The sequence below is a fragment of the Lotus japonicus genome, chromosome 6 (assembly GCF_012489685.1).
Source record: "Lotus japonicus ecotype B-129 chromosome 6, LjGifu_v1.2".
NCBI classification, from domain to species: Eukaryota; Viridiplantae; Streptophyta; class Magnoliopsida; order Fabales; family Fabaceae; genus Lotus; species Lotus japonicus.
The window spans coordinates 44973596-44987122 of record NC_080046.1 but is presented as its reverse complement, the minus strand read 5'-3'; the positions used below and the strand labels follow the sequence as shown (position 1 = coordinate 44987122).

The 13527-nt window shown below is 38.2% G+C and overlaps 1 protein-coding gene across 1 annotated transcript; it reads left to right on the top strand.

Moving 5' to 3' along the window:
* Positions 1 to 730: 730 nt before the first annotated feature.
* Positions 731 to 7408, top strand: LOC130727028 (uncharacterized). Its single transcript, XM_057578356.1, has 9 exons — positions 731 to 1074; positions 1181 to 1514; positions 1676 to 1884; positions 1986 to 2135; positions 3860 to 3946; positions 4210 to 4356; positions 4469 to 4642; positions 4823 to 5406; positions 5789 to 7408. The coding sequence occupies exons 1-9, from the start codon at positions 1035 to 1037 to the stop codon at positions 6392 to 6394; spliced, it is 2331 nt and encodes a 776-aa protein (XP_057434339.1). The 5' UTR covers positions 731 to 1034; the 3' UTR covers positions 6395 to 7408.
* Positions 7409 to 13527: the final 6119 nt, after the last annotated feature.

Below are 13527 nucleotides of genomic sequence, written 5' to 3'. Positions count from 1 at the left end.
AAGTGGCTTTTTAGCAATTTGACCTAATATTTAACTTAGAGTTGAGGTCCTTTGGTGCTTCATTAATGCCTGAGGTAGTAACTATTAACTAGTAAATGGGAACACTTATATCAAATCATTATTTTTCATATCTTAGCGGGCTTGTACCTTGATGAAGATTTGGTGCGGTTACTAACGAGTTGTTGATTATAGTGATACATGCTTGATTTCCTCCTCTTAAGCAAGGTCTCGAGTTCGAGTTTTGAGGATGGAAAAAACCTCCGTTGGGAGAGTTAGTTCTACCTTAATGTGGATGTTTCGGCTCAAACATGATTGTCTCCCGTGGAAGATACCTTGTAAGAAAATAAAAGGGTACAGATGAAAGGCCAATAAAAAGAAAATAATATACTGCAAATAATAAAAATCATGGTACTTATATTCATATACCAATTTTGGCATTACAGCCAAGCTAGAGTCTTCTTGCTGAGGTGAAGCATAATTCTTTCCTCAGTTGAGTAACATAGCATTTAACACTAAAACTCTTATTCTTGAAACTGCACGACAAAAATCAGAGCATTACTTCAATAGAGTGTACTTTTAAGAAAAGGATTAAAATATGATTAAGATCACAAGAAAAGGGCAAGATTCTATACCTTAAGTCCTTAACACAATAGGCTACTTTTTAAGTATAAGTTGATAACATCTTTTACTCTTGTCAATTTCCTCTCTTTTGTGATTGAACTTTCAAAAAGGCTAAGGAAGTTGGTGTTGAACACTTTTAAACTTTCAATTTATTTATCTTATTAAGTTTATATTCGGTGCAAATAGTTTAAACATTAGTATATTAAAATTGCTGTTTTCATAAATGCGTGATTTTGTAACTCCTTGTGCAAATGATATATTAGAAAAAGGAAAAAAAAATTAATATTCAGGGCAGGGGATTCCAATGTTAGTATATAATATATATATAAAGAAAGTATTGCATTCAAAATTTCCATTTGATAACAATTTCTATCCTTCTTCTTTCCATTCATTTCCCGCTCCCGCCTTACAAAATGACCACACTCAACGTCCTCGGCAATTCCAAAACTGAAGGTAATAACACCAAAACATTCACAAATTTAGTTTAATTAACATGAGATTAACGAAAATCTAGCACTTTAATCATGATTATTAACTACTACTATTTTTCCTTAAACAGAATCAAGAGCAATAGAAGGAACAGAAGCAGACACAGCAGATTTATTCTCAGTGTTTCGCGGCTGCGTGGTGGAAGGTAGATGGGACTACGTGATCCCCGCCTACGAGAACAACAGCATCTTCCACAAGATCAACATCAACGATACCAGAGGCACGGCGTTGCACGTCGCCGTCAACGATGGCAAATCGGACCTCGTCAGCCACCTTGTCACCGCCATCGTCGACCACGAACACGGAACACAATTCGGCGTCGAGAGCGCGTTGAGGTCGAAGAACGAGAATGGCGATACGCCTCTGCACTTAGCCGCGTCGCGAGGGTTCGTCGGAATGTGCAGGTGCATCGTTTTTTTTATAGGCAAATGTTAGTTGTTAATAATGTTAGTAAATTAGTCATCCTCAGGGTTCGAACCCTGGACCCTTCACATTTTACCCTCTTAAACCCTTATGTCTCATGACTCTTACCACTTGAGCTAATCTTCGGGGACCACTTGTGCAGGTGCATCGTAGGGGAAAATGGGGAGCGGAAGGAGCTGATTCGTGCCATGAATCACAAGGGGGAGACGCCGCTGTTTAGGGCTGTGCTCACGTGCCAGACGCAGACGTTTGTTTACCTGCATCATGTTTCTAAGCATGATTCCAATGTGCCGCTCAGGAACAACGACGGTGATAGCATCCTCCACCGTGCAATTCGGAGAGAGTTTTTTGGTAATTTCTCAATTTTTTTCTTTTATATTGTTAAAAGGGTCAAATTCAATTCACATGATAGAAACTAAGGTCTCTTGCTTTCAATTTGGGTGATGCAATAGATTTGGCGATTATAATAGTTCATTGCTATCCTGGACTCGTCGATACGCGGAACAAAGATGGAGTTACTCCTCTCAAAACTCTTGCTACTAGGCCTTCAGCATTCAAGAGTGGAAATAATTTATCATGGTGGAAGAAAATTCTGTACCATTGTAAGTGTCAATGTTTCAATTGATTAATTCATTAAAAAAAATTGTTGGAGTAAGACTTTTTTTTTAGTTACATGTGGTGCTATAATGACTAATTGAAAATAAAACAAAAGTAGCTAGTTTTACAGAATAATAACTAACTAATAACAATAATCTTAACTTTGTTCTGACTAAGATTAACTGATAGTAGCAATGCATCACAACTATCGTTTCTGATGATACCCCCCACAAATTGGACTATATGGACATCACAAAGCTCCAACTTGGAGAGGATCGTGTTGAAGAAAGTAGCATGAATTAGTTATGTAAATGGCCAATTGTGCAGCATAAGAAGGAACAAGGAGAAGGTGAGTTGAGCTGGACTGAATCTTTTCGTGGATCACATGATAATCGATTTCTGTATGTTTGGTCATCTCATGGAATTATGGTTAAGAAAGATATTTAGTCAATTTATTGCATATTAGATAGAGGCTAGTTGAGGTAAAGCATTTGAAGGTCATGAAAGGGATGAGGTAACTGTTGAGAGAGATAAGGTATTGAGTGAGATGTGGTAGTGAACAGGTTGTTGGAGTTGTAGCATCATGATTCTAGTTAATGTTTGTGATTGTAGATTGAGACGAAGGGTAAGAATTAAGGAACTAAGTGTGGAAGCAAAAAAGTGGGAAAACAATTTCATAGAAAGTCAACATTCTTGAAAATGAAAATTTCATGGAGGTCATGAAGTATGAAACCTTAGGTTCCATGTCTGCAGCCTAGAAAAATAGCTTTTCTATCTCATGTGTTTGGCATGTTGAATGGAAAAATTCCAAAAGTTCTGTAGTAGGTTGTATTGAAAAAATAAGGCTCAAGCTACATTTAAGATGTGTTTCTGCAATTTTATTTTGTTAGGGGTCTCTTCATATGTTCTTTGGTGGATAATTCCTTTGGAAATGAAGAAATCAATCATTAGGAATTCGAGTCCCTCGTCAATTCTAAGGGATTTAAGCAGTGTTGAATTTCATCTATATGTATGATTGTGTTAGACGTTGTCCTGTTTCTGATTTGTGTTTCGCAAGTATCAACCATGTAAAGTGTGAATGATCATGAATCGAAGTTTCAAAGTATCTATGTCCAAATAATGAAGCAATAGAATAGGGTCCCTAGGCATCAGCATGGAGAAGCTCAAAGATTATATTACAATGAGAAGTGATTATACAATGAGGTAATTTGTTTTGTCTAGACAAACCAAAAATATAAAAGGGATAAAAGGAAATTGTTGTGAAATGAGTTTGAATCTAGCTGTGGAAAGGTGGATGAGTCTCATGTGCCAAAGAGAATGAGAATTCCACGGCTGACTTGTCATGCACATGACCTACCACATATAATCCATTGTGTAAGGTAGTTGACTACTGAGGAATATTTAGCATGGTAAAGAAATTGGCAATGAATCATGTAATATGATATGTGGCACCTATGCCAATGAGCCATTGAGACTGAGATTTACCTGTAGAGGAAGTGGTAACTGTATTTACACTATGAGTATGAATGAACGAAATTGACAGAATGGAAATTGGAATGAGCCATTGATTCCTACTGAATATTCAGTAAAAAATTTAGTCTTACAAAAAGAAGAAAGATATCAATCTTGCGATACTTATATTTTAATATGGAACACCAAAATAATATTTGAAGCATTAATTCTATTTATGCACACCTCTGAGTTCCTTTCTGATGTTTTCTTGCCAAAGGTATACTCTTAGACCCTCTTGATGCAAAGAAAGCAATGAAGTCGTATTTGGAGACAATTGACAAGTCTGATGACCATGAACACAAAGGTAACCTTCTAATTATGAACTGCCTCAAATGTTATGATTTCGTTAATGAATTGTAACACATGTATTTTGGTAATGCACACATGTATATGGTCAATGGATTTCATCTCACATTATAAGCTCTATTATATGGATGGTTATGGTTATAAACTAAAACTCAATAAATTATAAGTGGTATATATGGCATGCACACCACCTATTTGATTGTTGTATGCTACAATTCAGTAATGCTACATACAATCAATTTACGAGTTGTACTATTCCAGTTACTATAAATTCAGAAAATGAACCCAAAAAAGTAGAACATGCTCGTGTTCCACCAAAGCATGCCACCTCTCTTCAGTCCAGATACAACGCTCTTCGGTCAGTATTCAGTAGTGGCGACCTCTCACAATTAGATTTATCAGTAGTGGGTATGTATGTCTCTCCTCCAATCTAATTTCTTGAAATAATAATGCTTACTTTTGCTGCTGGGGGTACTCAAAAGTACTGATCTAGCACAAAATAATTTGGTTGCTTGTTAAGACTTAAAAGCAATAAAGAAGATCAAGCAGAAGCACATTTGGGGTGATCAGCTCTTGAGATTTTTTATGGAAAAACCTTATGAGTCCTACATGGGAATTACTGGGGCATTTGAGAGAGATGACTTTGAAGACAAAGACGTGACACAGCCCTTTATTAGCACACAACAGTTAGAAAGTAAGTAATAAACCACTTCAGTTGAAATTGTTACAAAAATTTATTTGTGCTTTTAGGATAATTTTATGATATCTTGGAGTTTATGATTTGATAGCAAATAGCAAAGTACCTTTCCCCTTTTTGTTATAAATTTTTTCATTTTGTTGTTCTATGGCTTACATTTTCTATTTGTGTTGCAAGGTTTGCATCCAAAATTTGCCAAAAAGACCAGTTCAATGCCAAAACCACCACTAGAAAACAACAAGGGATCAGCAAAAACTGATGAAAAAGAGACAACATTTGTGGCTTTGGCAAAAACTGGAATAGTTGAAATAGTAAATGAGCTTCAAAGTAAAATACCAAGTGACCTCCAAGAAACTACCACACCAGACAAGGAAAGCTTACTGCTTGTGGCCATGAAGAACATAAAAAACAAAATAGGAGAAAACATTGACAAAAAGGAGACTGCATATTTGACTGCAGCAAAAAATGGCATAGTTGAAATTGTGTCTGCACTTCAATCTAAAATACCAAGCGTCGTCCATGAGACAAACTCAAACCATGAAAACGTTTTGCTTTTGGCAGTCAAGAATAGGCAACCCAGTGTTGTTGAGGTGTTACGGAGGAATTTGGACAAGGAACTCTTTTATAGTCTAATTTTTGAAGTGGATAATAAAGAGAACACTGTGTTACACGTGGCAGCTGGTACATCAAGCAACAACGAAAAGACTTGGCAGATAGCCGGTGCTGCCATGCAAATGATGTGGGATATCAAGTGGTACCAGGTATATATATATTATAGAGTGATTATATGTGGACATATGATTTTAGGTAGATATTCAATCGACATACAATTTAGTGGCGATTATAAACCCCCGTAAATATTAGCAGCTGTTGTAAACCACCACTACACTGTATGTCGATTGACTGTAACACTAAATTATATGTCCGAGTAACATTAGCCTTGGCCTATATCATAACATCATCATGAGCCTAAGCTACACATCATATATCATATCCAATGCTACTATTTTCTCACTTTTATTCTCAATGTGGATGTCTGCATTTTGATGTGTTTACTAATCATTTTCATTGGAGCAACTATTGATTTGATATAGCATATACTACCTACTCATATATTGATCCTTAATCGTTACCATGGAGCAGTACATCAAGAATCTAGTGCCAGAGCATTTCATTTTCAGAAACAACAAAGATGAAAAAACAGCAGGGGAAATCTTCAAGGACAAACACAAAGACCTTGTCAAAAACAGCTCGGAGTGGCTGAAGGAAACATCCGAATCCTGCTCTGTCGTGGCGGCGCTCATTGCAGGCGTCTCCTTCGCGACATCAAGCACCGTCCCCGGCGGTACAGAGAACGGAAAACCCTCACTGGAAGGCCAACCGGCATTTGACACGTTCGCCATAGCTTCCCTTATCGGACTCTGCTTCTCCGTCACCGCGCTTGTAATGTTCCTTGCCATACTCACCTCTCGAAAGCAAGCTGAAGACTTCCGCAGGAGCTTGCCGCTGAAGCTTCTCTTCGGCTTGAGCTCCCTCTTCGTGTCCATTGCTTCCATGCTCGTTTCCTTCTGTGCCGCGCATTTCTTCGTGCTCAAGGACAAGTACAAGAATGTGTTGTTTCCTGTTTATGTCGCCACTTGCTTGCCCGTGACTTTCTATGCAGTGGTGCAGTTTCCTTTGTACGCTGATCTTGTTAAAGCCATTTTCAAGAAGGTGCCACAACCGAGTTATAAAAGCGACCATTTGTAGAGGTTCTGAATATATCTTCTTATTTCTTATGATGACTAGTTGTTGTAATTTATGCTTATCATTTGATTATGACAATGCTCAAAGTTGCCACATATTGTTGAATTGAAATGGATAGTATTGCTTCTATGTAACAAAAATGCTACGTAGACCACATAACAGTAGAACAGAGCAGTATCGACTTTGTTTAGACAATGTTATGTAGTCCAATCCATTTATTAAACTGATGACTTGGTCATAAGTAGCTTCATATGCAGCTCTTTTGAAATAAGCACGTACAAAGTGTGTTTGATCATCCCCTTGAAGGAAATCTCAGCTGCATCATGTCTACAAAGGATTCCCACAAGCTCCCAAAAATTGTAGTTGCTCTTTAAAATCTACAATGAACTTGTTGCTCAACTAAGTGTGATCAGTCTCAAACTTATCATCTCCAGCCCAATGTGGCAACCAGTTGTGTTAGGATCCAATATATTAGGGATTTAGGTTATTATTTTAGGAGCTTACATTTCATTTTGAGAGTCTATCTCTTATTATAGGATATTATCTTTTATTAGGAGTCATATTAGGAGCATATCTTTTAAGAACCATTGCTCCACACCTTGGAGAAATTCATCAAATGTTAGCATCATACCCTGGTCGTGATGCTATCAGTTGTAAATGGGTTTTCAAGTTGAAAAGAAATTCAGATGGCACTATTAATAATCACAAAGCTCGGCTTGTCGCTAAGGGCTTTCATCAACAAGAAGGTTTTGACTGTTTTGAGACTTAGTCCTGTTGTAAAGCCTACTACCATCAGAATTGTACTCACATTGGCTATCTCTTTAGGCTGTGTATTCAGCAAATTGACATCAATAATGCCTTCTTGAATGGAGAGTTGCAAGAGGAAGTTTACATGCAACAACCTCCAGGATTTGTTCAGAGCAATGGTGCTCTAGTGTGCAAGCTACAAAAAGCTCTTTATAGCCTCAAAGGCTCAAACAGGCACCACGAGCTCGGTATGCTAAGTTAAATCATGTTTTGCTAGCCCTGGGTTTTCAGTCCATTAAATCTAATACATCTTTGTTTATTCTCAAGACTGATAGTTATGTTAACATAGCATCAGTCTATGTGGATGATATAATTCTCACTGGGAGCACATCCTCTGCAATTATGTCTTTGATTAAGACCTTAAACACTCACTTTCCATTGAAAGACTTGGGAACATTGCATTATTTCCTTGGAATTCAGGTTGATTCACTATCTTCTAATGGTACCTTACTTCTGTGCCAAACCAAATATATCAATGATTTGCTTCAGAAAGCAAATTTGTCTTCTGCCAAGCCTACAAACTACTCCTATGGCAACAGGGCAAAAGTTATTAGCTGATGGTATTGATTTGTTTCCTGATCTCTCTCTTTATCGATCAATTGTTGGAGGATTACAGTATGTGACAATGACTAGACCTGAGGTTTGCTATGCTGTTAATAAAGTATGTCAGTTCATGCAAACCCCGCGTCTTCATCATTGACAAGCACTTAAGAGGTTTCTGCTATTTAGCAGGCACACTCCATCATGGTGTTCTTTTGTCACCTTCTGCTACTCTTCATTTGACAGGCCTCTCGGATTCTGATTGGGGGTAAGATGTTGATGACCGGAAATCTACATCTGGTTATTGTGTCTTTTCTGGGTCAACACCAGTATGTTGGGCTACAAATAATCAGCATGTCGTCTCTCGATCAAGCACGGAAGCAGAATACCGATACAAAATCTTCTCGCTGAAATACATGTCTCTCAACCAGCTCCACCTTTGATTTTTTGTGAAAATCAAAGTGCTGTTATGTTAGCATCCAATCCTGTGTTACATTCTCGTACGCACTCTGAGCTAGATCTCTACTTTGTGCTGGACAAGGTTCAGCAGAAACAATTAGTCATTCATTATGTTCCGATCCTTCTCAGGAACAAACAACAGATGTTCTCACTAAAGCTTTACCACAAGAAGACTTGTATCAGTGCATTGTCAAACTCAAAGTTCAAGCTAGTTGATTATGAGTTTGAGAGGGGATATAATATAAGGCAGTTACCACTATGAGAGTGTAACTGAAGTGATAGAGTTTGTTTGACTAGATGGTTAAGTGGATTACCACTTATTAGAGTCCCACATCATGTATAAATAATTGTGTAACAGATACAATCAAATCAATGGAATGAGACCGTTTTTTATTCTCTCTTTTCTTGTTCTTTATCTTCCTCTCTTTCTCCCTCTTAACTTTTATTCACAGGTGTCTGATACAGTGATACCTTTCAAATAAAAAAATTAAAATCCCTAGTAACTTGCAAATTAAATAAAGATGACATTAATGACTATATAAAATGCTAAAAACTAGCCACATGCTCTGTATTGGCCACATGCTCTGTATTGATTTAATTAATGACTGTATTGTTAAGTAATAATCCAAGTTAGCAGTAGTAGTTAGTTAGTGGGCCTGGTTAAATGTAAAAGCCCAGTGGAGTGTGAGCCCAAGTTATGGGTTGTATATAGCTGCATATTGCAGTGTTGTGTAACTAATGAATCAATAATCAGTTTTCATTTGTTATCTCTAATCTTCCAGCACTCTCTCTTTCTCTCTCGTTCTGTTATTCTTCTCTGAACTCCAACAACTGGTATCCAGAGCTTTTGGTTCCGATCCAAGGATGAACCTCACTGGCAACGCACCGGCGAATCTTCCGGTGCTTGACGGCAAGAACTGGCCGCGATGGAAAGTTCAGATGAAGACCGTTTTCTCCTATCAAGATGTGATGGAGATTGTTCAAGAAGGTCTCACCCCTCTCGCAGAAGATGCCACACCAGCGCAGAGAACTGCACACAAGGAAATGAAGATAAAAGATTCCAAGGCGATGTTCTTCATTCAACAATGCGTCGACAATGCGCATTTTGAGAAGATTGCAGGAGCTGCAACTTCGAAGGAGGCCTGGCAAATTCTGGAAAAGTGTCATGAGGGTGCAGATCAGTTGAAGAAGGTTCGGTTGCAAACCTTGAAGCGTCAATTTGAGTTGATGCACATGGAATCGACTGAGAAGATTTCTGTCTACTTTGATCGAATGATTGCTCTCACCAATTTGATGAAATCATGTGGAGAGAGCTTTACAGATAGGGATATTTGTGAAAAGGTTCTTAGAACCCTAAATCCCAAATTCAATTATGTGGTAGCAGTGATTGAGGAAGCAAAGGACATTTCAACACTGAAGGTTGAAGATTTGCAAGGTTCTCTGGAAGCCCACGAGCAAAGAATTCTGGAAAGGACCAATGAAAGATCTCAGGATCAAGCATTGCAAGCATACACCTCCAAGAAATCTGGGAAAGGGGGGTATCATGGTAAAGGAAAGTACAAAGATCAGAAGCCTTCTGGAAAATCAAGTCAGAATCAAAGCCAGAGTCAGAATCAAGATGATCTAGATCAACCTGAATCATCATCAAAGAAGGGTGGTTCATTCTACAAGGGCACTGGCAAGAAGAAGTTTGATAGAAAGAAGGTTAGATGTTATAATTGCAATAAATTTGGTCATTTTTCTTCTGAGTGTAAGGCTCCAAGTGGTGGTGGTGACTCTCGAGGGAAGTCCAATGGTGAAGCCAATCTTGCTAAGGATGGTGATGCCACTGATGAAGAGCCAATTTCTCTCATGATGGTAACCAGAGAGGGTAAAACCAATCTTGCTAAGGATGGTGATGACAAGGATGAAGAGCCAATCTCTCTCATGATGGTAACCAAAGAGGGTGATCTGAATCTTGGAATTTGGTATCTTGATTCAGGATGTTCGAATCATATGACTGGGCACAGAGAATGGTTAGTCAATTTTGATGAAAGCAAGAAGAGTACAGTGAAATTTGCGGATGACAGAATTCTATCAGTAGAAGGTGTTGGTGATATTCTGGTGAAAAGAGATGTTGGTAAAGATGCTGAAATCACAGAGGTCTTCTATGTTCCTGGACTGAAGAGCAATCTCATTAGTTTGGGATAGTTGCTTGATAAAGATTTCTCTATGAATATGGCTAAGAGGTATCTTGAGGTGTTTGATCCCTGTCAGAGATTGATTCTGAAGGTTCCTCTTTCGAAGAACAAGACTTTTCAAGTGAGAGTTAATGCCATTGACTCATAGTGTTTGTCTGCTGAGTTGGAAGATGAATCCTAGCTTTGGCACCTCAGATTTGGTCACCTGAATTTCAGAGATCTGAGCTCTCTCCAATCCAAGGACATGGTTCGTGGTTTGTCTCAGATTAAGCTTCCTTCAAAGGTATGTGAACATTGCTTAGTTAGCAAACAATCTAGGACATCATTCAGCTCTTATACACCTGCTAGATCTAAAGCTGTGCTTGATGTGATATACTCTGATGTGTGCGGCCCTTTTGAAACTACATCAAAGGGTGGAAGTAGATATTTTGTGTCTTTTATTGATGAGTTCAGTAGGAAAATGTGGGTTTATCTGCTGAAAGCTAAGAGTGAAGTGTTCTCAACTTTTAAATTGTTTAAAATCATGGCTGAGAAACAAGCTGGGAGAAGTATTAAAGTGTTTAGAACTGATGGTGGTGGGGAATTTTGCTCAAATGAGATGGAAGATTTCTGCAAAGAGAATGGGATTGTACATGAAATTACAGCACCATACACACCACAACACAATGGTGTTGCTGAGAGAAGGAATAGAACTGTTCTGAATATGGTAAGGAGCATGCTTAAGGGTAAAAATTTACCACATAGCTTCTGGGGTGAAGCTGTTATGACAGCTGTGTATGTTTTAAATTTGTGCCCAACCAAGTTTCTTGGTTCACAAGTTCCTGAAGCTGTGTGGACTGGAAAGAAGCCCTCAGTTAAGCATCTCAGAGTTTTTGGATGTCTATGCCACAAACATATACCTGATCAGAAAAGAAAGAAATTGGATGATAAGAGTGAATCTATGGTGTTCATTGGATATAACTCAACTGGAGCTTATAAATTGTACAACCCAAGAACAGGAAAAGTTGAATTTAGCAGAGATGTTTTGTTTGAGGAAAACAGTGTCTGGAAGGGCAAAGAGATTGAAGTTTCTGCTGGACAGATGCAGAAATTGCAACTGGAATTGGGTCATTCAGATGCTGCAGATTCTGATATGGATGATGATCAAGGTTGACAGCAGTTAGAACCTCATGATCCACAGCTAGTTCAGAATTCCAGACCATTTAGAGTTAGAACTCTACCTGCACGGTTCAGTGACTATCAAATGCTTGCAGAACATGAGTTTGATAAAGAAGGAAACATTTTTCATATGGCTCTGCTAGCTGATTCAGATCCAGTGAGTTTTGAAGAGGCCATAAAGAATGAGACTTGGAGGATAGCCATGAAGGAAGAAATCAACTCAATTGAGAAGAATCAAACATGGGAACTGGTCAATTTACCAGTCAAGAAAACTCCTATTTCAGTGAAATGGGTGTTTAAAATCAAGCTTAATCCGGATGGCTCAATTTCTAAACATAAAGCCAGATTGGTTGCAAGGGGTTTTATGCAGAAGGCAGGTCTAGACTATTCTGAAGTCTTTGCCCCTGTTGCTAGAATGGAAACAGTCAGGTTGCTTGTTGCTTTGGCTAGTTGGAAAGGTTGGAATCTATGGCAGCTTGATGTCAAGTCTGCCTTCCTTAATGGCCCTTTGGAAGAAGAAGTTTATATCACCCAACCTCCTGGATTTGAAGTGAAAGGGAGTGAGCATAAAGTTCTCAAACTTAAGAAGGCACTCTATGGCTTAAAACAAGCTCCTCGAGCTTGGAATAGAAGGATTGATCAGTTCTTGTCTCACACTGGATTTCATAAATGTACAGTTGAGCATGGAGTCTATGTCAAATCTTTTCCTTCTGGTAGCTTGATTTTTTTGTGTCTCTATGTGGATGACTTACTCATCACTGGCAGTAGCTCTCAAGAAATTGAAGCTGTGAAAAAGAGCTTAAAAGGTGAATTTGAAATGACAGATTTGGGCAAACTGTCTTATTTCCTGGGAATTGAATTTGTTCGAACCAGTAAGGGAATTCTTATGCATCAGAGGAAGTATGCTTCAGAGGTTTTGAAGAGATTCAATTTGTTGAACTGTAATGCTTCAGAAACTCCAGTTGAGGGTAATTTGAAGTTGGGACTTTGTGAAACTGAGGCAGAAGTTGATAGCACACAGTTTAGACAATTGGTTGGTTGTCTAAGGTTTTTGTGTCACACTAGACCAGAGATTTCTTATGGTGTTGGCTTGGTCAGTAGGTTTATGAGCTGTCCTAGGCAGTCACATCTTGCTGCAGCCAAGAAAATTCTCAGATATAGGGATGGCAATGGGTCTAGGACCCATAGGGTACCCGCAAAAAATACCAACTATGGGTAGGGTAAAAACCCGCTAGATGGGTAAGGGGTTGGGTATGGGTAATTACCCGCAAAAAGTAGCGGGTATGGGTGCGGGTATGAGTATTATAGTACCCAACCCGCCCCATACCCGCACACACATATTATTATTATTATTCTTATTATTATTATTTGGTAATATATAACAAATTAACTTAAGCAATAGCTTTCAAACTTACTCTTTTTAAAAAAAATAAGTGAGTATTTAAGTTGTTCATAATCATCACTAATTTACTCCCACTTATTTTTAAAATTTGTAAGTTATTAACCTACAACTTTAGAGCTATATTATAAATCTAAATTATAAATTTAAAATTATATCTTTTTCGTTTATTCCTTCTAAAAAAATATGCTTAGTTGAATGATTTTATTTGTTAAGTATTTGAATAATATTTTATATTTTTGTCAGTGTTTTTTATATAAAATTGTAGTTGTATTTTTGTTTACTATTAACAAAAATAGTGAAAATATATTTTGGTTAGCTAAATTGCGGGTAATGGGCACGGGTATGGGCAAATAGGTACCCAGAGGGTACGGGGACGAACATTCAAGTTGCTACCCACGCGGGTATGGGGACGGGTACGGGTAATTTTTGAAAACGCGGGTATGGGAATGGGTACTATCGTACCCTACCTAGACCCTACCCATTGCCATCCCTACTCAAATACCTAAAGGGAACACTTAATCACGGAGTCTTCTTTCCTAGACACTTGCCAGATCAGGAAGGGGATGGTAATCTACATCTTGTAGCTTACA